General features: G+C 41.8%; 1 protein-coding gene across 9 annotated transcripts; it reads right to left on the reverse strand.

The window, feature by feature from the left end:
• Positions 1 to 1,365: 1,365 nt before the first annotated feature.
• On the reverse strand, positions 1,366 to 23,369 carry pecam1b (platelet and endothelial cell adhesion molecule 1b). 9 transcript variants are annotated; one of them, XM_080760121.1, is made up of 17 exons: positions 23,188 to 23,369; positions 23,042 to 23,062; positions 21,141 to 21,434; positions 18,303 to 18,584; positions 15,920 to 16,195; positions 15,278 to 15,553; positions 14,313 to 14,597; positions 13,696 to 13,971; positions 12,606 to 12,707; positions 12,436 to 12,469; positions 11,174 to 11,253; positions 8,503 to 8,553; positions 8,114 to 8,203; positions 7,254 to 7,310; positions 6,258 to 6,280; positions 3,761 to 3,886; positions 1,366 to 1,444 (listed from the first exon to the last, which is right to left on the reverse strand). In XM_080760121.1, the coding sequence occupies exons 1-16, from the start codon at positions 23,228 to 23,230 to the stop codon at positions 3,785 to 3,787; spliced, it is 2,292 nt and encodes a 763-aa protein (XP_080616247.1). In that variant the 5' UTR covers positions 23,231 to 23,369; the 3' UTR covers positions 1,366 to 1,444; positions 3,761 to 3,784. The 9 variants fall into 9 exon arrangements, 8 of the variants coding, with proteins under 8 accessions (XP_080616247.1, XP_080616246.1, XP_080616248.1 ...); XM_080760120.1 differs by lacking the exon at positions 1,366 to 1,444 and having other exon boundaries at positions 2,697 to 3,886; XM_080760122.1 differs by lacking the exons at positions 1,366 to 1,444; positions 11,174 to 11,253; positions 12,436 to 12,469 and having other exon boundaries at positions 2,698 to 3,886.
• Between the last annotated feature and the right edge of the window lie 1,299 nt (positions 23,370 to 24,668).

Raw genomic sequence — 24,668 nt, forward strand, 5'->3', positions numbered from 1 at the left:
ACTCACACAGATTAGTCATATGTATTCATTCACATGGACAGAATAGTTCAAATAACCAGATACAGCTACACTTCCATTGACGTCACTTCAATTAGTTCAGAATGTGAACTGAATAAAGATGCTGTTTTTGTGAGAGATGACGTACATCCTCCCATCCTCACTTTAAAATGGATGATTCACTGTGCAGTTGCCATGCAACGCCTCTAAAATATCCCTGTTGTCCTTCCATAGTTATTGAAGAGAGGAAATTCAATTAGAAGAAATGTATTGCCATCAGTAAGAATATATTGTGTAACATGGCACCTAAATTACTTTGTCCGTTCTGCTCAAAAACAGTGTATAGGAGCATAAATATCTGTACTCTCGCTATAGCTATAGCTGCACGCTCATTCGTCCTCTTATCGCACAATTAAGATTGACCTTTCTAAACTATTTTTGTTGTATATTTATGGAACATAGCCTACTGTGAAGTTGTCAACAGAAAGTTCACCTAACTTTTCTACTACTGGGAAAAGATGCACATGTACAGTATAATGATACTCTTTTTTTACTCTTCGTTTGCTCTTTTTTGCACTCTATATTCTATCCTTTTGTTTGCTGCGTTTTGCGGTGTTTGCCTGTTTGATGTTATATTATATATTTGCTGCTGCATTGTCTAAAGGAAGCCAAACAAAAATAAGTTTCTCTTAGTCTTATGTACCTGTACACACAAGATGTAACAATAAAGCACAACCTTGAACCTTGAACCAATGGATCAGTGTGATTCTCAAACATTTTCATATTAGGCTATATCATATCATATCATATCATATCATATCATATCATAGGCTGCAGACACCCATCTGAAAGGATTTTGTCTCAGGGAACAAATCTAAATGATTCCAACTTGTTCAGATTTTGAGACTTTTCAAATTGTTTAAAAATAGCAATGTGATGTGTTGAGCTTGTAGATCAGCTATTTTGAGTAGCCAAAGTATAAAATAGGGTTCAAGTGGTTAAACTGATTGTAATGCTAACTTAAGTTTGTCGGGGACCTCCTCAAGGACCTCTGGGGACAGGACAGGACATATAGTAGGCTACACATCTATACACATGCACGTAATGCTGCAGAAAACCTGTATCTCCATAAATCTGTGTGTGTGTGTGTGTGTGTGTGTGTGTGTGTGTGTGTGTGTGTGTGTGTGTGTGTGTGTGTGTGAGACTGTGAAATGAATGCCCCATTGTATGAAAGTGTCTCTCTCTCTCACACACACACACACACACACACACACACACACACACACACACACACACACACACACACACACACACACACACACACACACACACACACACACACACACAGTCTACAACAGTGTCTGTCTGTCTTACACTGCAATACTTCTTCTTCTTGTACCACTGCAACAGTTGCAATGAGAGCTTTGAGCATTGCTATCTGCAGTACCTGAAATTAAAACACAAGGTTTAGTGACACTGGCAGAATCAATGTAGATCCTAGTCTACATTGATGGAGGGAGCGAGCGACTAGAGAAGACAAACAGAATAGTTCTCTTCACCAGGTGGGGCGAGATGAAACTCCGAAACTAATCCCACAATCTATCAGCATCATATTTATTGTGCACACTCACTGTTAGCAGGCCATGTACAATTACATTACGAAATATTTTGCAAATACCGGTAAGTCCAAAGGGAAGCCACAACTTATCTTATGTGTCTGAACAAAAATACAGAAGAGAAGAAAGGGAAATATTAGTCAATTGCATTCACAATCTCAGATGAACAGTACCCCCAAGGCTATACAGGATTTATTTCATATTATCATATAACTGCACAGATCTGTGTAAAATGTTGTATGCACACTAGTCTAGAGGTCAAGGAAAAACCTTTGCCCTGTATTTTTCATTTCATATTATAAGAAAGGCACTAACGTTTCAAAACTGTTTTGTCACTGCAGTCCCACAAGATGGCACCATGAACAAGCAGAAATATGCAAGGCTGCAGAAAACAGAACTACACTAAAATAACAATACAATTCTCACATTCCTGGGGCCATGCTGCCATCTTGTGGTAGCTGCTAGAAATAATTCACAGGGCAAATAAAACCAAAGACTGGTCCAATATAATTTCAGTCCAATAGTTCTCCATGTGTAATTCATGAAACATGCCAACTAAAGATTATTTTACGTTGTTTTAACTCAGCCAACACGACAGCCACATAAGAGACGTAATTTCCAACCTGGAAATTGTTTCCCCTCCTATGGCCTATACTTCAAGTCAGCAGGACAGGATGTAATGTAACATTATGGATCAGACATTTCACCAGGTTGCTGAGCAACTGGAATGTTTGCCATACAGGATTCCATGATTCTATTGTGTACATTAGGAGGGGTTGGGGAGAATGTGTGCTCATGTACAAGTGGGCTTGCTAGAGGCCTTGAGATACTGACAGCTCAGACTATCTGTGAAAACAGAAGTGTTTGGCGTGTGATTCCGTCTCCTCATCTCAATCCAGTATTACAGTCAGTCAGTTATGCAGATCAAAAGCAAGACAACATAGACATCAGCATTCAGTAGCAGAGGGATCTAGGCTAGTAAAGTAAGCAAACTAGTCTAGACCAGCCTCAATAATTACACAGCCCCAGGAAACATAAAACCTAGATAGTGGCTCATGGGAAATCATAAATTGTAGACAGTACAAGATTGTGAGTTACCTTTAATAGGTTAACAAATATTTACAGCTGACATTACAGTCTACTCTACACCCATTGCTGACTGGTACATAACACCGGGGGAAAAAAGTAATTCGCAAATGCCCTACTTCATCATACAAGATGTATTAAAAGTATTAACAAAGAGCTTTTGACTAAACAATAACTACACTGGATTCATTGGATCACATATGGGTTCTTTTTTCAATTTCCTGAAACGTCATTGTTTTGGACATAAGATTTCCACTTGACAGTGACAATATGGATAAGGTGGTGGGAACAGGAAAGAAAAAGTGTGATTTAAAAGAAATTTTAAAGTGGAGAGAACTGAAACAAAATAATAGGGTGTAGGACAAGGTGTGAAAAGTCATTGTTGAAGGTTCTCACTCATATTGCAGAAAACTAGTGTTTCATTGGCCTCTACAACTTGAATCTTGAAACTAGATTGAACTGCCTGCTACACCCCAGTCGTATTGTAGTAGTACCAGTTTAACCACTGACACCTGAGGGGAAAACAGGTAGGCAATAAATCAGGATAACAATTTAGTTGAAAGTATAAACCTGGGTGAAACAAGTGTTGATGCATTAGTGTTTTTTGTCATTCCACATGACTGTATGACAAGTGTAAAGTAACTAAGTACATTTACTCAAGTATTGTACAATTGTGAGGTATTACTGAAGTATTTCAGATTTTCAGTACTTTTTACTTCTACTTCACTACATAATGTACATTTGACATAATGTCAAATAATGTACTTTTATGCCACAGCCACTACAATTCTTTGAAAACTTTAGTTACTAGATTTGGAATATTATTACAAAACATACAGTAACTTCAGCCCTGAAATGTAGATCTGCTATTTTCAAAAGATTTCATGCATTTGAAAAGTTGTGAAATGGGACATTCTGCATAATGAGTACTTTCTACTTTTGGTACTTTAAGTACCAATACTTTTGTACTCAAGTATTGTTTTAAGTCCAGACTTACTTGTAACAGAGTATTTCTACATTGTAGTATTGACACTTTTACTTAAGTAAAAACATGTGAATACTTTTTTTTCTTCCACCACTGGCTTTTAGTCAACAGGCACAGGGAGGTGTTGGTGGCTGTGGACATCTGGATGAGCATTGAAGTTCACTGGTTGGTCACCGTTGAACTCAGCGTACTCTACTGCACCCTGATGAGACACAGAAAGAAGACCCCAGTCAGCCCACTAGTCAGTCACTTCACGTGTCAACAAAATATAACATACGTAATTAGTGAGATAATCAACACACTTGCAAAGCATATGAACTCTCAGTCATAAATCAGAATTAAAAACATTAATTTAGTAGTAAATTAGAAGTAATTTATGTCATCATTCATCCTGGCCACAAAGCATACGCTTAATGCTTTCATCAAGCAGTCCATGCAAAATTCCATTAATAAAAGTGAACCTATAAAAAATAGGAAAGAAAAAAAAGACACTTCCGGAACATCCTGGTGGAATGTCCTGTGTCTACCTGGAGGCACACATTCTTGTGCCTCCTTGTTCTTACAAGCACAAAGGCCAATGTAATATTTCAGAAGGAGAGAGGGCCCACCCTTCAATTATAACAACAAACAGAAGGGTAGACGGAGAGAAAGATGCACCCTACCCCTCGTTGCTCAAAAGGAATGGGACACCCACCCTATACGTGTGAAGACACCAAACAGAGAGGGAAGGGCCAAGAGGTAGGCCATGTGTGTGTGTGTGTGTGTGTGTGTGTGTGTGTGTGTGTGTGTGTGTGTGTGTGTGTGTGTGCGCGTGCGTGCGTGCGTGCGTGCGTGCGTGCAGGGAAATTGTGCCCACTATGCCCAGTAATTACTTTGGCTTATTATAGATTTAATCAGATCAAACTCCCAACAATTCTTCCTTCGAGGAGACACAGGGATGACAACATAAACCATGATGTCACATCCTTACAGTAGCTAATTTTCAGTGAAACTGTATTTTTTTCTTCTCCCAGTTAGAAGTGCCTGCTGCTCATAACACCATGTAGGGTCATGTAGGGTCAGGGTCACACAGTAAGCAGTGTGAGCTCACAACACCATGCCCTGGTGGGCCATCAGGGTATTTCAAGTGGGCCAACAAATAAGATTGTATTGATAATATAACTTACCAGTAAGACGCCCTAAAAGGAGAGGTCGCGCTGAAACAACAGAGCTTCTTAATATGGCACAGTTGAGAAGCAGGAGTTAAACTATTAGGGCTCCATTTTCGTCACCGCTAAACCCCTTATCCCTAAACTTCTTTGCCTTTTTTACTATTCCGAAAAACATTTTTGAATAGTTCAACTAGCCAATCTACTTTAACACATTGTGAGCTTGTAGATGGCCATTTTAACTATTTAAAAATGTTTTGCAAAATAGTAAAAAAAGGCAAAGAAGTTTAGGGATAAGGGGTAGAGTTGCTGGCTTACTCCATATATGCAGATCTAGTACGTCAAACCATGTCTGGCTATCCAGGATTCGATGAGGTCAGTGTCGTGATCTTCATATATAGGTATGGAGATCCAAGTGATGATAGTCAGCTCCACATATGGAGATCCATGTGTTGTACCAACTTGGTTCATTTGCAAGTGTGACTCGCGTCGCAGAATCCACACTGGTTATCAAGAGACTGTCACAATATGGCCATTGACATTCCCATATATTGGTTTTCATAGTAATCTGCAACCTTTGGTCGCAATAAAAAAAGAATGAAAAAACAATATATGGTATTTCTTCTTTTAAACCTTGAAAAGGTGAGTTATAACGAAGAGTAGATACTACGCATTTCAATGGATCCAAGCAGGAAAATACACACGACCCACACGACAGCCTTTCTTTCGCGGCTGCCGTGTTAAAGTGGTCAGATGGGTGGTCCTGAGAAACGCTTCAAGGACAGCGTGTCAGTTTTAAGATGGACCTGGAGGTATAGTTTACTGGTCCACAGCGTTGGTTTGATGGAGCGATATGGAAGGAAGCCCCAGCCCAATTCCCTTTGTTCTTGTCTGGAAACTCTGAGGCACATTTTCCTCTCACGCTGCTGGACTATCAGCCCTCCGAGAGGGAGTGTGAGTGAGTGGCCACCAGGCTGGCAGGGAGAGCAATGGAGGGAAATACCACAGCTTCATATCACCATTGTACGTCCAAAACTGTTACTTTTCAGGAATTCGAAAAAAGAACCTGTGTGCCAATGGATCTAATGTAGTTATTATTTAGTCACAAGCACTTGTTAATTCCTTTCATTTGTTTAACTATTATACTAAAACATCCACAAACAGGTTTAACCCATTTTAACATGGCTTAATACTGTATGTATTTTGGGCATGTCATTTTAGGCGAGAATTACAAATAAATATATAGCCTTTCTACAAGCTCACAACACAAATGTGACAGGTTTTGAGTTTCTAGATTATTTACAATATAGACAGCACATGCAGTAATTGATTAGATTTTTTGAGACACTGTCATACAACAAAGTATTCAAAGTATTCTAAAAAAATATTGAATATCTATTAAAGTGTTGATGCAGAATTACTCACATAGTCATGGTGGTCAACAGCATCTAAGGAAACAAGAAAACAAGTTCACTCTAGTGTGCGTGTGCGTGTGCGTGTGTGTGTGTGTGCGCGCGCGCGCGTGCGTGCGTGTACATGCCCACATGTCCAGTGTCCTGTTCACTCATTTCTGTACATACTAATGGCATGCCTTATTCTTTGGTCATTTTAGAACGAGGCTGCCCTTGCTGAGTGATGTTGTTTCTTTGCTGCAGAGGCCATTGTTTTAGCCAGAAGGCAGGGAGTGCCAATGAGTGCAGTCACTGCCCTCTGAATCAGCCCTCTGAATCAGCCCTCTGAATCAATCACAGTATTTGAGGTTGAGTGATACAGTACGTGACTCAATAACCAAGGATTATTTTGTTCACTTTGAATACCTCCCACGGGCTGCTCGAAAGACACATGCAGCTTCTGGCTTGCGTTCCAATAACAGGAAGTTCCTGTGAGCTGTAACAGGATATTATCACCTACTGGGGTGGTTTAGGTAATCTGGCAAGAGCATACTGTACTCTTGTACGGACTTCTCCCCTTTTCAAAAGGGTATAATTTCATGAATTTTATTCATTTAAACCGTACATTTAGATTAGGCCGTTGTCATGCTCATGTCACTGTGACTCCAAAACCAAGGAGTTCCCAATGCAGCTACGCCCAAATATGGAGTGTGTTGTCTAACTTCAACGTGGCATCAGGGCAGGCGCAAACAAATCAGTCAGCTCCATATAAGGGCATAATAGGACTGATAGAAACAGAGATCTCTATATTAGAATATCGGTTGGATTGGCGGTGCCGCAAAGATGCTGCATAGCCGCTCGGATTTTACAGTAGATGTAAGGGCTTCAGTCGATCAACAAATATTTTCCTAATGTTAACCTTTTATGACGTGCCCAGAATACGGATGCCAACCATCTTTCATGTAGTGAAAGATGTCTAGGAGTCACAACATTTAGTACGAAATCATAAGAAGTAATATTTGTTGCTCACCATGTGCAGAGGTTTGGAGCTCACTGTACACTGTGTCTGTGCCTTTTTTCAGTGGAACTGTTAGATAAAAAGAAAAAAAAACACCAGTCAGTAGGTTACTCTACTGGAACATCAAGAGGCAATGAAATCCGCCAACATAGACACATGTTTATTTATTCATCATTAACAGAAACGTCCACGTTTAGTTGGTGATAGCAGTATCGTAAAACATGAGCAGCATTTATGCCGTCTCCAGCCTACAGGGACCTCGACCATACAACTGCATCCACTCACCAAGTGCGTTAGTATCAAAACCATCCCGGCAATTAGCTCAACCCTTCCTGTTTATGAACCGATGCTTCCTATCACTACAGTTACAGTGACTCCAAAGACATCTCAATTATGTGCAATTAGGCCCCTCCCAGGATGTGTCTTATCATCAGTCAAGGAATGTCGGCACGGCAAAGTAAAATGGTGGCAAGGCATAATGTGCAGGATATTAAGGGAGTAATAGGATCCTGAAATTGACGACATGTAACCCTAGTATTAGGTCACGGAAAAACATATTGTGCCAGGAACCCCCAAAAGAGAAGATTTTGGGTGTTAGCATATAGATAGACAGTAGTAGAATTCTGTACTAACTCTAATCTGTGTGTGTGTGGAGGTAACAGTGGATAAAGTGAAACGTATGATCTGAGTAGTCAGTTCATATACATTCCCAGGAACCCACTCAATGACCCCTGGGGGTCTCCGGAAACCCACTTGACTGGTGTAGGTAGTAGAAATAATGAAGATTTAACTAGCGTTTGTGTGTGTGTTTGTGTGTGCGTGCGTGTGTGTATGTGTGTGTGTGTGTGTGTGTGTGTGTGTGTGTGTGTCACCTTTCACAGGATCAGCAGGTTGGGGATGCACCACCTCAGTGTATTCTACATCAGGTTCAGTGGATGCTGCACTGCTCTCTTCCTCATTGGCTGTAGATTAACAAAACAGATAACCCATCAGAGAAGAGCACACACACTCAATTGCCCATCTGCTCTACTCTGTTCTTTAAGCTTGAGAATAGATTTTTACAGTTTGCTATGTTATGGGTTTCAACATTTAGCAAATTAATGTCACTTGACTTGACAAACAATTAATAAAGTCCCCCCTCCCACGTTTCCTTCAACAGGAACCTCGTACTAATGGGGTTTCCCACCCGTAATAAATGCTCTTGTGATACTGTAAGGTGCTTTGGATAAAATGGTTACATTAGGTAATTTCAGCATCTCACCTGCATCCGCCGGCCTCTCACTCCACACACTGGCTGCTCTGTCCACCCTCCCTACAAGACAGATGCAGATTCAAGCTGAGTCATGTACTGCTCCTTGAACCTTGTACTGCTCTGTCCAGCCTCACTACAATACATAGATTCAAGCTGAGTCATGGTACTGCTGTCCAGCCTCACTACAATACATACTGTAGATTCAAGCTGAGTCATGGTACTGCTGTCCAGCCTCACTACAATACATAGATTCAAGCTGAGTCATGGTACTGCTGTCCAGCCTCACTACAATACATAGATTCAAGCTGAGTCATGGTATGTACTGCTCTGTCCAGCCTCACTACAATTCATAGATTCAAGCTGAGTCATGGTACTGCTGTCCAGCCTCACTACAATACATAGATTCAAGCTGAGTCATGATATGTACTGCTCTGTCCAGCCTCACTACAATACAGATTCAAGCTCCAAGTTCCAGAAAAATAATCACAGGGGCAGAGATTTTGAATTCTTTTCGGCCATATTCCACAAATCTTCCGCTGCCTTATGCACAATAGGCCACTGTTTATTCAACAAGGGCTACACAATAAGGACTGGCAAAAACAACTTCCCATTCCTCAATGTAATCTCAAATTGGAGTTCAACAGTGGTCTAAGTTATTAACTTCCCCCACCTGCTGCCTGCATTCAAACTAGTCTGGCATACAACCAAATTATCTCCCTGATTTCCAACATACCCACCCACCCAACCACCCACGACACGACCCAGCCCCTTGAGACAATATTCCTTCCAACACCACCACATAGTACATCTGTTGGAGACTATTGTTAAAAATATTCATGGTAGTCCTTCCTGCACATTCTTTAGTTCACAAGCTGGTTAAAACTGTCTTTATCATGGTAATCACAATACACTGTACATACAAATAGACATAGCTATATTACATTCTGTACATTCAGACATTGCAACAAAACATGGCTAAACATTTGAGTAACTACCTAAAGTAACCGGGGCAAAATGAGGTACTGACAAGCTGCTATATAAAACCAACGTCTTTATTCTACACGTGCTTCTTCCAATCAGTCAAGAGATCAACCAAAAATATATACACACATTTCTGCTGATGGATATAAAGTGTATGTACAATTCAAACCTTTATCAAATAAACAAACGTCAAATGCACAACAGATAAATAAGAGGAGCTGCGTCAACAAAGGACATGCAATCAGATGAAGAAACGGGACAAAGAAAGTAATGCAGATTATTGTAACACCATTCAGGCTGCAGGAGGAGGGGAGAGAGATCAATGGGGTCCTAACCTCGCCTCACCAGGCTTTCCACCACCTCGGAGGAAAGCCTGGTCTCTGTTTCAAAAGGCCGTATGATCCGGTCGGGAGCGGATGATGTCGTTACGTCATGTTGTAGTATTGTTTTGTAGTCGACAGGCAGGAACAACGGGGCGGCAACTTCCTTTTCCCTCAAACCGATTTTTCTCAATAAAAGCTCTCGTAGCCTGTAGCTTTTATTGAGAAAAATCGGTTTGAGGGAAAAGGAAGTTGCCGCCCCGTTGTTCCTGCCTGTCGACTATCATCGGCTTCCGACAGGATCATATACCTAAATTAAATGGTGCCCAGGCTAATGGGGTCCTGGTTCACATGACATGTACAGTAGTAACACATTCCTCTTGGTCACTGTGGGAGTTTGGACACAGTCCTTTCATGCCCCAAACTTATAATTGAAGAAAATGTCCATATCCACATTTTGGTAATTATTTTCTGCGCTAATTAAGCTTCTATTATCACGGCCATCTGAATTCTCTGTTCCAAATTGAGTTTGCCGTTGCAGTCATTTCTTAATCCCAAAGCGGTCTTTCTTTGAAGCCGTTATATTTGTCATTCAAGTCTCTCGTACTCCGAGGTTTGTCAGTCTACACGGTTGCCGGGATACTGTAGCTGCTCCTGTTGCTGATGTCAGCAGGAAGTGATGCCACACTATCTCGCGTCCCATTGGTCACTCCCCCCTCTGCGTGGTCATAGTGTGGCGTTGCGTCTGGAACAAGACGGCGACAATCAGTGCTCTCAGCAGTCACTCACAAGCCTGTGCACTGCTAAACACTCTAAATTCAACTATCAACCTTTTACTTCCTGCACAAACACTCTACCTTGAACGTCGGAATGTTTACTTTGGCCGTGAGACCCACAGTGTTTTGCCCTCTGGGAACATCCCATTTTTCTTTTCTCGTGTTACCGTGTACATATTTAGCAACACATACATGAAAACACCCAAAAGCAATCACAGATAGATAGCACACAAGAGACAGAGGAAACTTTCCAACTTTCACACACACACTACAGCACATCATACATTCATACTGATAACAAGTTGAGGATTAAATAGACAAATGCATTCACAAAACACAAAAGATAGCTGATGGCCTGATGCGCATGCATGCACATTAGAATGATGCATCAGTGACATATGAGTATGGGTTGATGGATGGCTTTTGAAGTAAACATGCTATGCTATGGAAACTAAACATGCTATGGCTTGTTTCGCTGGCACCGGTGACTTAAGCATAATTTATACTTGTTCTACGATGAAGTATAAATGGTTTTATGGTTGTTAAAGTATGGCTTATGGCATCAGTGCAGAGGCACACAAGAAGGTAGTAAAATTAGACTACCTGTGGGTGCGTTATAAACCTCTCTGTCGTGGGTTAGACTCATTGTTAAAGAGTCATCTGATTTAGGGCTCGAAGGCTTTCTGAGGAATGGGGAAAATAAAGTCATCTTCGGCGGTTGTAAAGTGGAGAGGTGACCATTAATGGACAAATACTGCTCACTTCAAATTGGGTGCACGGCTGCACGCTTGATGCTGTCAGACTAAGCCTACCCCTACACTAGGGCTGGACAATTAAACAAACATATATATATATATATATATAAAACAAATAACTGACTTAAAACCAAAGAATCGAGAAGCACGTTATAAAATTATTATTTTTTCTCATATATCAACAAATCGACACAAATAATTTTATAGATAGTTTATAATCGACTAAATCAATTAGTCTGATTAACCAATGAACCCTGTTATTATTATTATTATTATTATTATTATAACCCTGGATTACTTTAGACAATGGTGGCGTACAAAAATAGTGAAAGTAGCCAATCCACAAGTACACATCGCACCGCAGGGAAAAGCATTGTGAGATTGTGGATCTGCTATTTTCAATCTTTAAAAAATAAATAATCATTAATTAATCGCAATTGAAGCAAAAGTTTGTGATTGTGATTTCCTAACGCAGTGCTAACGCCCAACCCTACTGCTGAGTTTAGATACTCACTACAGAATAGCATGTTGGTTCTGATGAACCAACATGCTAGCAACATGCTTAACCAGCTAGCTACTTAAATCCTCCGTCACCTTCTTAAACTAATGGCCTAAGTAATTAAAAAATAAAAGTGATCCAAAACAAAACTATATGATATTTCTTAATCATTTCGCCAAAAACATTTATAACAATTTATGACTATTAACATAAAAATAACTGTCAGTTGTGTAACGTACAGTAAGAGGATAAAATAGGATTAAACCTGACTTAGGCCAATTTACTTTACTGACTTAGGCAATTTTGTTTGTTTTGGCTTAAGTCACAAAACCATGTGAAAAAGTGAAAAGATGATGGCCTATACTATAAGTCACACTCTTGTCTTGAGATAGGCCATTTTAGTAAAAGGGGCGCGATCACCATGATCCTTTTCATTTAGGACGATTTTACCACAGGTGGGCAGTGTTATGACTTAGGCCCCAAAAATATCGTTCGTTTAAGAAGGTGACGCTATACAAGATTGCCATACATCCAATCCCCTTTGAGCAGTTGAGCACCTGCTGAAAACTATCTGTCTATGCTGAGGAAACAAGGTATACAAGGCAACTCACACTGACAGTTCAGCTGCCGCTTCTCGTTTTTTTCCTATGATAGGAGAGAAAAGGTGAGAAGGGGAAAAGAACAGACGGGGAAGACGAGGTGTTCTTTTGGTTTTCAGGCATAATACACAGTTAGACATGAGCAGCCAGTGTTGCTGCCGGAGGGTGGTAGGTCTCTCTACCTCTCTTGGCCCGGAAACGTAGTACACACAGCAGCACCAGAACCGCCACCACCAGCAGACAGGAGGCCACGATCATGCCCTTCTTCCACATCGCCATGAGCACTACAGAGAGGACATACAGTAGTAGCACAGAAAAGATCACATCTCAAATCACAAGTCAAATCACAATTACATAAAGTCACATTCAGTTATAATGTCAATTAGCGAATTACGTGTTGCCTATTCACAGTAGATCTATCTAGATGAGGAGATACGTTTCAGTATCTACCACTGGCTTATGTATGCATCTGCATTTCACCTCAAGCAGTGCATGTTATTAACTTATTCGTGTGTGACCAACACAGGATTTGAGAATCCCAGTTTCAAATTATCAGTATTACCACCAGCACCGATAATCAAGATAGTAAGAGCAGCAACAGCACTATCTGGACATACAAAGCAACTTCCACTGGAGCAGTGGGAACGCCCCTTCCTGTTCTGCCCTTCTGCTTGGTATCCATGACACATTTGGCCCTCAGGGAAAACTACTTGGGATACCCGAGCTGGATGCTACATAAGTGATTTGATCTTGTACTTTGTATGTCACTCTAGTACTGGGGTGCATGCTGTTTTACATGCTGTAAAAAAAGTACTACTCAAAAGAACAAATTACAAAGTGCATTATCTTTTTCTTTTATATCAACTCATTGCTGTATTGAAATTTTGACTTTTAGACAAAGTATCCAAAATAGGGACAGTTCTGGTGGGGTGGGGGAGGGGTGAGTCTATCCCACCCAATCAAAAGTAATATATAAATAATAATATAAAAAGTATCATAAAATATTTGTACCATTTATCATTTCAGATTGGGTAGCCAGCATTTCTAGAGAATTTTAGACCCACCTGAACACCATTTGCCATCAGTGCTGTTAACCGACAGGGTGCTGATGGAAATTGGGTTACTGTTGGTCAAAGAAGGAGAAGATAGATAGATCCCCAAATGTTTTGTGCGGCACGTGCAGGGATGCCCACCATATATTCAGCCTGCCCACCCTCCACTTGCCTACTGTATATTTGGCCTGGTGGACACATGAACACGCATGACTCTCACCTTCTATAGTAACCGTGTGGCTGCGGACTTTATTAGCATTGTTGGAAGCCTCGCAGTAGTAGTTTCCGCTGTGCTGGCTGCCCACCCCGGGCACCTGGTAGTCGTAGATGTTCAGGTTTGTGATGTTACTGAACAACATCTGCGGGTTGCCATGGCGATACCACTTAAAGGTGATAGGCGGCGTGCCTTTGACGCTGCAAATCAGGTAGAGACGATCCCCCTCTGCGATGTTGGCCAGGTCAGGGACGACGGTGAGCCACGGCTCCGACAACGGCACTGAGGAGACGAGAACAGATCAAACCGGATGAAGTGCACCGCTATTATGTGACATCTCGACTGTTGCGGAAACAATTAAGATAATTTAGTTGTACATAATAAAAACATCCATCCATCTTGTGTGATTAATTCCAAAATAAAATCATATCCATCCATCTTGTGTGATTAATTGTGTCATACTTTGTCACTCTACAACATCCATTTAAACGTCCATTTAAAAAAGTTGAATTGCATGTGAAAATTCTGAAGAAATAAAAAGCATTGCCTGTAGACTTATCTGACAACTCTATGACCTTAAGCCTAATTTATACTCGTGGTATCTGAAATGAGGCTACATTCACCTATAACAGTGGCTAAGAGTCTTTTGCTGAGAAAGGCTTCCCTCCTTGGGTTGTTTCTTGCATCACACATATATAGGACAATATCCTTAGGTTGGTGGATGGTGACAGTGAACTGGGCAGGTTCACCCGGCTGCTGGACAGTGACGGTCTTGTTCAGCTCATCATAGCCCCGTAATAGGCTGTAGTGTATAGGCAGGCTGCCTCTCTCGGAGTGACAGAGAACCTTGAAGGGCTTCCCCAGGATAACATTCTCCGATACCCATATCTTTGGCATAGAGACAGTAACTGGAGGGAAGACACAGAGAGACAAGACACAAATCTTTCAGATCTACCAAATATTTCAGTCACAACTATAACCATGTACCAAAGTGTATCAAAGTAGTTTTTGCCACTCAATAGACGTTCCCGCATAACTTACGGGTATGATGATGATCACGCGCATACCCTCTATACAAGGTAGAATTTAAACCCAAGAAAGCCTACGGGATTGTTTTCACTGGGGTCCTTCATACTCAATTCATGAAGATTTACACGATATGCTTGGGATTTGAATAAAGCTGTCTAATTTATGTCAGTAAAGCCCTAACCAAGGCAAAGGGTCACCATGCAACTCCTTGGGTCCAAACGGGTTAACGCTAAAACCGTCTCGACCCTTTGGTGTGGTTTGGGCCATTGAATTCCATGTGTTGAATCACACATATCACACCACAGGGACAACGCTAAAAGTCAAAGAAAAAGTCTAAGTCATACGATTTGTCACACACGTTACCGCAGTGAAATTTGTTCTCCACATTTGACCCATCTCTTGGAGCGGTGACAAAAACTATCCTTTTGGTGTGGTTAGGGCTTTAGACTTCATCGACAATACTGTTCCTCAACTCAATTCTAAACAATTCCGTTTTAAGCTCCATAATGTGCAGAAATAAATAGCACGAGGGACATAAAGAGGCTTTCAGAACTCGTACCTTTTGGTCTAACGGTCAAGGTGTTACTGGACTTCAAAATACCCTTGGCTCTTGCCGTACAGGTATAGTTCAAGCTGTATGGAGGTGCCTTCCCAGTGAACACGCCAACCTCCCTCTGTGCACTCAGTCGACTTTCCAGCGGTTCAATGGAATATGTCACTTCCTCTCTATGCAGTCTCTCAGAGGCGTAGCGTTGACTTTTACACGTTAGATTGATTTTATCCTCATAAAACACCTCAGCGGGAGACATGGTCAGCGTGGGCTCTGAAAACAGTTCTGTGGAGTCATTATAAAAAAATAAAAATCAGCTGATTGAATATCACCTGGGAGAGTGAAACAAGGATTTACGTTTTATTTTATTTTTAGCAATCAATTGATTAGATAGACACGCGTGCACACACACACACACACACACACACACACACACACACACACACACACACACACACACACACACACACACACACACACACACACACACACACACACACACACACACACACACACACACACACACACACACACACACACACACACACACACACACACACACACACACACACACACACACACACACACACACACACACACACACACACACACACACACACACACACAGCTATCCTTCTCCAATCCACTTACCAGTAACTGACACTGTTTTTGTAGAGACCTTCGCTATGTTGCCCATGTCTAATCTGCACTCAAAGTCTCCAGAATGTTTGGCTAGTACAACCATGGTATGGTTGATCTTGGTCTGTCCATGGCCAAGCAGATTGTTCCCCTGCAGCAGGAAGAGGTTGTCGTTGACAGCGGTCGAGCGGTATTCAGAGCCTATGACGGTGCATGAGATACTCAGCATGTCTCCCTCATAAACGTCGTCTTCAGGGCTGATCTCAAGAACAGTTACAATGCGGAGTTCTGAGAGACAAACAAATACAACCATGGTTTACACTCTTATCCAGAGCAGTTTAAAATATGCTTGGAATACGGTTCAATTCCCAAATAACATTACAAGCAACCAAAACGGCTATACTTCCAAGGGAAACCAGTGGTTTTCACATGGCTCAAAAACTTAAGGCAAATATATATTCATTCATTATATTACAAGCTCAAAATACATTGCATTGAAGTTTTCGATTTGCCAACTTGAGAATTTTATTATATTTTCAAAAATAATAGTTCTATACTGTATATTGCAATAATAATGTGTGGTTGTCACAAAAATGGCACACCTGGACTAGTCTTTCAGTACAAAAGTATGCCTCGACACACCATTTGAGAACCACTGGTCCAGACAGTCGTGCATGCGACCAACCCTAATCCGGTCGTTTTAACGCACCCCTCACCAACCTTAATCCGGTCGTTTTAACACACCCCTCGCCAACCTCGGACCAATGCTATGTCTAACCAAAGTATGCCCAACTCCCCAGATGTTAATGGGTAATTTAATGACAAGCCATGCAGCTGTGAACAACAGAGGCAACCGCCTGTGTCGTGCATTATTTTTCGAAAGGGCAGGAGCCTATATCCTGTTTCTGTAGCGTAGAGCAGGAGCCTATATCCTGTTTCTGTAGCATAGAGCCCAGGAGCCTATCTCCTGTTTCTGTAGCATAGAGCCCAGGAGCCTATCTCCTGTTTCTGTAGCGTAGAGCCCAGGAGCCTATCTCCTGTTTCTGTAGCGTAGAGCTCAGGAGCCTATCTCCTGTTTCTGTAGCGTAGAGCCCAGGAGCCTATCTCCTGTTTCTGTAGTGTAGAGCCCAGGAGCCTATCTCCTGTTTCTGTAGCATAGAGCCCAGGAGCCTATCTCCTGTTTCTGTAGCATAGAGCCCAGGAGCCTATCTCCTGTTTCTGTAGCGTAGAGCAGGAGCCTATCTCCTGTTTCTGTAGCGTAGAGCCCAGGAGCCTATCTCCTGTTTCTGTAGCGTAGAGCCCAGGAGCCTATCTCCTGTTTCTGTAGCGTAGAGCAGGAGCCTATCTCCTGTTTCTGTAGCGTAGAGCCCAGGAGCCTATCTCCTGTTTCTGTAGCGTAGAGCAGGAGCCTATCTCCTGTTTCTGTAGCGTAGAGCAGGAGCCTATATCCTGTTTCTGTAGCATGAGGGCAGCTTGATATACAAGTACACCCCTGGATATGATGTACAAGTACACGCCCTGGACATGATGCTAGTATGTCACAGGGACTTTGATCACGCCCTGGACATGATGCTAGTATGTCACAGGGACTTTGATGGGAGGCACTGGGTCCCATTTTCCAGAGTCTTTGGTATGACCCGTCTGGGGATCAAACCCCGACCTCCAAATCTCAGGGCAGACATGCACCACAAGGCCACTGAGCTGGTCTCTTGTTAACTAATTTTTAATTGGTTCTAATTCCATACTTCCATACAAAACCTTAACTATTTTTTGAGGGGCGCTAGCCCCTCCTATATACAGCTTTTAATTTGTTTTTTAGTTTGTTTTTCAGCGATGCTTGTTTAAGAAAACCCCATAGACAAAGAGAAATCTAATGTTTGTTTTGAGGACTAAAAAAAACATTAGCACCCGTTGCTTAAACAAACAGTATGTTGTAATTGATGTTGTAAGATGATAAGAGCACCCCTCACTTCACACAGGTGTGATTTTTCTTTCACTTAACCCATTCTGACCTGAGATCAGATTCTAAAAATGTCTTCTACATCCTGACAGTTTTCCATTCTGACCTGAGATCAGATTAAAAAAAAATGTCTTCTATGTCAGTCGCAGATTCGGTTTTTCTAAAATAGCAGAGCATAGCTCGTGGCAGCTTGTAGATCTGCTATTTTTCAATAGCTAAAGCATAACATGATGCTAACGCCATAATGGGTTCCCGTTCAGAATGGGTTAATAACATTCAACGATTGCCAAATCTGCAAGCTCCTGATGCATGGGCTAATTCTGTGTGACAGTGACAGACACTATAACGTAAATATGAAATATGGCGATACAAGGTTAACCCGGACAGCAACGATATGTACCATATAAATACAGTATTCCTATACAGAACACACACCTCTGACTGAAACAGTGACATTGTTGCTTTCCTTTGATTTGAAGGAGTCGGGTGTGACCAGAACAGCGTAGTCACAGCGCAGTTTGCGGACGCCCGCACTAGTGAAGCGGAGGCTGACCTCCACCGTATTGGAGTTGACCCGCGCTTCGCGTATCTCTTCCGCGTCTGCATAGAAGTAGAAGATGATAGATCCGTTCTCCTCTGGGGCAGTGCATGTGGCTGCCACCTCTTCACCCTCTCTTAACACACCCTTGTTGATGTGAAGCACTGGCACGGACAGACCTGGGAAAACACAACGAGACACAATATGAAGGGCTTGTGTGTTTCATATAGTGACGCTATTTGCATTTATCAACTTTGAAGAAAGTACTTTGAGAAACCTGAATTTCATCACTGACGCACAACTTGATTATATGATCTAAACGTTTAATATTAACATATCAATCAATGTACAGTATACCTTCATGCCAGCAAGCATTTGCAATAGGGGTTGTCAGGAATAGGAATTGTGTTCTGTAGTAACTATTAGGCCTACTGTATATGGGATTTGTGGTCATTTTATTTTTTACAGGAAATTGATGAGCACCTCAGGAAGCACTGTCCATGACTAAGGCTGTGGTGCGTGCGTGTGCACGTGCGTGCGTGTGTAAACCCTAGTGTCCCTATTCTGTGGTGAACTTTGGTAAAAACTACTGGTGAAAATCTACAACCTCACAATGCGTTGAAACGTGTGCTTGTAGATCTGTTATTTTTTGCTAAAGATAATTAGTATAGAGGGGCCTAGTATACACCCCTATGGGACTCTGATCACCTGAGTACCGTATATAGGGTTAGGTCCTTTGTCTATTTCAAAAATGATTCAAAATACCACCTATGGGACATCAGGCTGAAAGTGGTTAATACCAACCCACTGTTCTTATCATGCCAAAAGGATATCGTGTGCAAGGCAGCACTAACGTTTAGTAATACGTACAATGGCATTTCCTCAAAAGTCAACAGTATATAAAATAAATTGTCATCTTTACAGAGCTGTGGAGGGATCTGCACCCTGCCTGAAACAGACCCAGGATCCAGTATTCAGGAGGAATGGTTGCCATTGTGACAAGAACATTTTCTCTATTTAAATTACCATTTGTATCTAAAAAATAATAATTGGCTAATAGCTACTTTAACATTTATCATCAAGGTTGTGATTTCTCTTTCTTTTTCTCTTTTAGCAAAAGCATGCAGAGACAGTGCAATAATTTATAATAACTTGTATTTGCATTTATTATATGGGAGAGATGGAGGGTTTCATGTGCATTGTTCTCAATCCCGAGTCCCAACAAAGACATCGGTTTAAATTAAAGAGAGTGTCAGAGAGAGGAGAGAGCATTTATCTAGCAGTTTTTTGGTGAAACACTTCAGAAACCTCTCAAAGATGTCCGATTGTCCGTGGATGTTTCAACATGATATCAGGGTTGAGGACAGAACTTATAGTGCTTAACAATAGTTTAGGTCTGTGAGAATGTTTAGTTTTTTTTAACAACCAAAAATAGCAGATCAATGATGGCTATTTTTGTTGGTGTTACACCATTGCATGACAGGCTTAAGTGGTCACATTTTGGATGTATATATTTGAGTGGAACTATATGGCATACCATGGCATATCCATGTTCTATGGCATAGAACAGGGGTTTTCAACTGAATGTGAACCAGGGACCACCACCCTGACTCAGAATCAACCTGGGGACGAGTCGGACGACCACCCTGACTGAGAATCAACCTGGGGACCATTGTTGTGTTGGGAGGGGGGATATGGTCGTGGTGTGGGGGAAAGAAATTAAACTTCCATATTAAACTCATGTTGCTGTTCATTGTAACTTATTCTATGACTCAGTAAGCAGCCCATAACAGATTCATTATGGGCACATTTCCTTATAATGGTGACTCAACCAGGCAATCCGGTACAGTTTCCCTTGAGATTCTAACTCACTTTCTGTGGAAGTTCTTGACATCCGTCTTCCCAGTAACTGACAACATCGATGCGTCATCATTTGTCACCAGATTATTTACTGCATTGTTTCTCAACTTGTGGTCAATACAATAAATTCAAATATGAATCTTCACTTTCCTACATTACTAAATGCATGGTCAGGGACCACATGAAACACCTTCACGGACCACCAGTGGTCCACGGACCACCTGTTGAAAACCCATGGCATAGAAAATGGGCATAGAACATGGATAGACTTATTTGTATGTTCTAAAAGCGGCCAAAACAATCCAGGCCATGAGATAATTTGCATGAATATTAAAATAAACCAAGATCAACAGACTGTCATGCATTGGAAGAATACGAGACAGGAGTCAGAGAATTCTGTCTGGCTTTGTCTGGCTTGGGAGGCGTACTCATTTATATTTATGATATATAGAGGCTGTTACTCGTGTTAATGTTTTCTTCTTCTGACTGAGAATGATTTGTTTCACAATTGTTTGTTGTCCTAAAATAGAAGAGAACGAGAAGAATGTTGGGAAATGTTCTTTATTATGACTCTGTCTTCCTTGCTTAGGCAGTTTCTCTCAGCCTTGAAAGAAAGATAAGGTAAGGCTGTACAGTGTGTGTAAAACTGGTCTGGTAAAGTTCTTTACACTCTCAGTTAAATGAACACTCATGATTTTGCAGTTGGCTCTAGTTCTGGAACAGACACTATATTTTGGCATATAGGGGGCCGGGGTGTGTGTGTGTGTGTGTGTGTGTGTGTGTGTGGTGGGGGGGACATATCTGTATTCAACTATAGTCTTAAGGACTAACACAACCAACCTGGACAACAACAGGAGAATAAAAAAACACCTTACCTGTTACCGTGAGTTTCTTTGGATCACTCGTACTTTTCCGGCCCTCAATGTCAATCTCACACTTGTACTTGCCAGTGTTTGACACCCTGGCCTGGTATAGTGGGTAGACGAGATCCTCAGAGCTGCTCGTGGTCTTGGTGTAGACCAAAATGCCATCCTTGTAGATAGTGTATGCCCGACTCAAGGAGTGCTCGCTGCCGGCGATGGATGCTTTGCATCTCACGGTGACGTTGGTGTCCCGTGCCACTTCAGTGTTGGGCTCAATGCTGAGTACAATTTCTCGGATCGTGAATGCTGAGGACGAGACATAATTAATTATTAGAACAAAAATCAGACATCTCGGTGTATGATATTGGATAGCAGGAAACATGAATACATTTAACAACTTCATCTTTGATTGTTTGAATACATTATTAAGAGTTTGCAAAATATGAACCCTATATGAACTTGTAATGTAGAACCTCCATTTCAATAACATAATTCACAGGACTGTTTATTGTACATTTATACTCTGTAGTACTAGTACACTGATGTCACTTGCCCTAAAATAATTGATATTTTCTAGAAGCGACACCATCATGTGGAGTATAACATTTAAGGTTTTGCCTATATTGTTCCTGCCTCATCACAACATCAACATGCAGAACCTTGCCAAGCACCTAAACACAGTCATCCAGAGTGCTACAATTGTTACAAAATGCTCAAAATTCAGGCCCAGACAAGTGAAAACAAAAATGATTAATTCACCGAGTCACATCCAGGCTAGGAAGCAGATGTTCCATACTGTTTATGTTGTACACAAATCTAGTATCTTGCAAGACTAATCTGGGGGCAGACGGGGAGATTTTCTGAGGAAAGGCCTAGTAGTAAGCACCCCCCCCCCACGCCACCAAAAAAAGGAAGGAAAGGCACTTTGTTAAACAAACAGGCATCTCTGGGGACCTCTCACTATTTCAGAGAAAAATGGTCCGCACCCAGCATCACTCAGGAGAACCTTGCTTTTAATGATGATGGGTCATTTGATAAGTACTGTAGCAGGGCCTTAATGTTTGGGCCATAGAAGTCATGCAGTCACTATTAGGCTGGGACCAAACAAATGACAGATCTAAGTACGGTGCATGATGGGTAATGCACTACACACATCTTTCTTGAATTGGACTAAAATTTACATTCAATAACAATGCTCTGTCTTTAAATAAACACCACTTTTCTACTAGCCTCGGAAACCCAGACGTTTTTTTCTACTAAACCATTTAATAACAAAAGCACCCTAAAGGCTTCCACAGTCTGATGGAAATCACAATTAGAAAGATGAGGAAAAAGCGAATAAAACCATGAACTCGCTATAAACGCTGTCGCTCAACATAGAGGTTTAACAAAAACAGACCTGCTGCTAATTTGGCCCAGGCTAGGATAAGGCCTCCATCTCCAAACGGAATTGTCTCTGGCGTGGTCTCATTGTACCACAGTGCCAACCAACAAGAAGAGAGAGGCGTGTGACCACACCAGCAGCCAGGTTCCCAAAAACCACCCAACATAGCTTTTCCACAGTGCCAGAATCTGATGCCCAAAAGCACTGATAACAGCCAGGCCAGTTTCCATTGAATGACGCACAGTAACAATCGTTCGTATCCATTTAACTCCGAGTGAAAATGGATCAAATTCTTACAAACATTTTTGAATATTTCAATGCTTCAGTTCAACTCCAGCATACCACTGATATACCACTGTACATGATTAAACTATGATGCTTGCTCTCATTGAAAAATAACTATAATGACAATCAATCAGTTACACAACAACAACAACAACTTGTTTTCTTTAGAGTTTAGCAAAAACACAAAAGTAATCATAGAACATAAAAACTTTAGCCATTCTGAAAATGAAGACATCTTACTTACATTGAGGCTCTGCCCTTCCACCTGAATGGAAGACATTGGAAGAGAAATAAATCATCAATCACAAAATGAGGTTAAAGACAAGTCCATCAAACCACCAAATCCCCAAAAGTGTTCCTAAGATAAGCTATAACATGAAGGATCCTTACAAGAGAACAGGAGCGTGGAGGTGAGCAGTAGGAGGGGGCCCATCCTTGTCGAGGGCTGCTGGGACTCCCTGCGCCTACGGCTGACCAGGAGATAACTGACTAGTGGCTCAACGGGCAGAGGGCTGAGCGAGGACAGTCTGGTGGGCGGCAGCGGGCATGAAGGTGGCGCTCCACCTCAGCCATTCAGTGGTCAGGCAGTGGCAACAGTTATCACTTGAAGCAGCCTTTGGTGCCGCTTAATTTGTCAGGAAGTTACTGTTGTTTCCTCAGGATGTGCACGCCGCCTGGCCTTTTTCTGTTGTGGAATGTTCTCCACCAGCTCTGTCTGTGAGGGAGAGAGAGAGAGAGAGACACACACACACACACACACACACACACACACACACACACAGACAGAGAAAGAGAGTAGTCGCTCGCAGAGGATATTTCAATGTGTAGGGTTAGTCAATTGTAAATTGTAAATTGTAGTCAGGATTTGACCCTTGGAGTTGGGGTATCGATGTATCGTCAGGTAGAGAGAAGTCATAAGGAGAGAGGGAGAACATTGTTTGGTGTGTTGTAGTAAAGTAAGACCATTTCCTGATGTAAGGATTTCTCAGCCACAGCAAAACCACTTTCCACTGTCATAAATCTCAGTGTGGCTTTTAGAGGCCATGCGTTGGTGGAACATTGCAAAAAATGTCTGGTAAAACATAACTTGCCCAGTGCTGGGCAGTTGCACTTATTTAGGATTGTGTCATTTCAATTCAATACTTTTTTATTGTCATTCACCATTAGCTAAGCCTTTGCCCGAAAGAGCCCTGTGCTTTTCTGGGCATAGAGGGGCAGAACAAACTAGGGCTGGAAACTGACACCAACATCCTATTGGTTAACCAACCTATGTGCCCGCCTGGTAATGTTGTGAAGGTCTGATGTCACCACATTTGGAGCGACGCCCCTCTGTACTCTTATTGGTTTGCAAAATACAAACCTCACTCCCACTCCTATGCCACTTTTCCTGCTGGGCTCGCCCTGGCTTTTTTGTTTCTCCTTTGAAAACAAAGCGCCTGCTGTCCCCGAGGCTAGCTAAGACTCGGCCGATACCGCTGGGCCCGTACGGCACTGGTCTACTCAGGAACGACTCAAGTTGGAAATGCATGGCTTTATTCTTATGTACCTGTTGTCATAGTACAGTACCTGTCATATGCCACCTCCCAGGCTCATCACTCCTGCAGGTCCTCTACGATAGGTAGGCTACGCCGACTTTCAATTCAATTGGTCGGGCAGTTCTTGAGATGCTGGTGCCCCACACACTTGTTCGCTCACTCACTCACAAATGTGTTGAATTTAAACAGTGATTTAAACATTACCGATGCATGCCTGTACCCGCTGTACAGATCTGTCTGTGCCCCCGATGCCCACAAATATGGAGTCCTGTGTCAGGCATTATGTTGAGGACATCCGGGTATTCCATATACGATTACGATTTAATTATTTTTGGG

Source organism: Protomyctophum bolini, assembly GCF_963924005.1.
Source record: "Protomyctophum bolini genome assembly, chromosome: 3".
In the NCBI taxonomy this organism is placed as follows: domain Eukaryota; kingdom Metazoa; phylum Chordata; class Actinopteri; order Myctophiformes; family Myctophidae; genus Protomyctophum; species Protomyctophum bolini.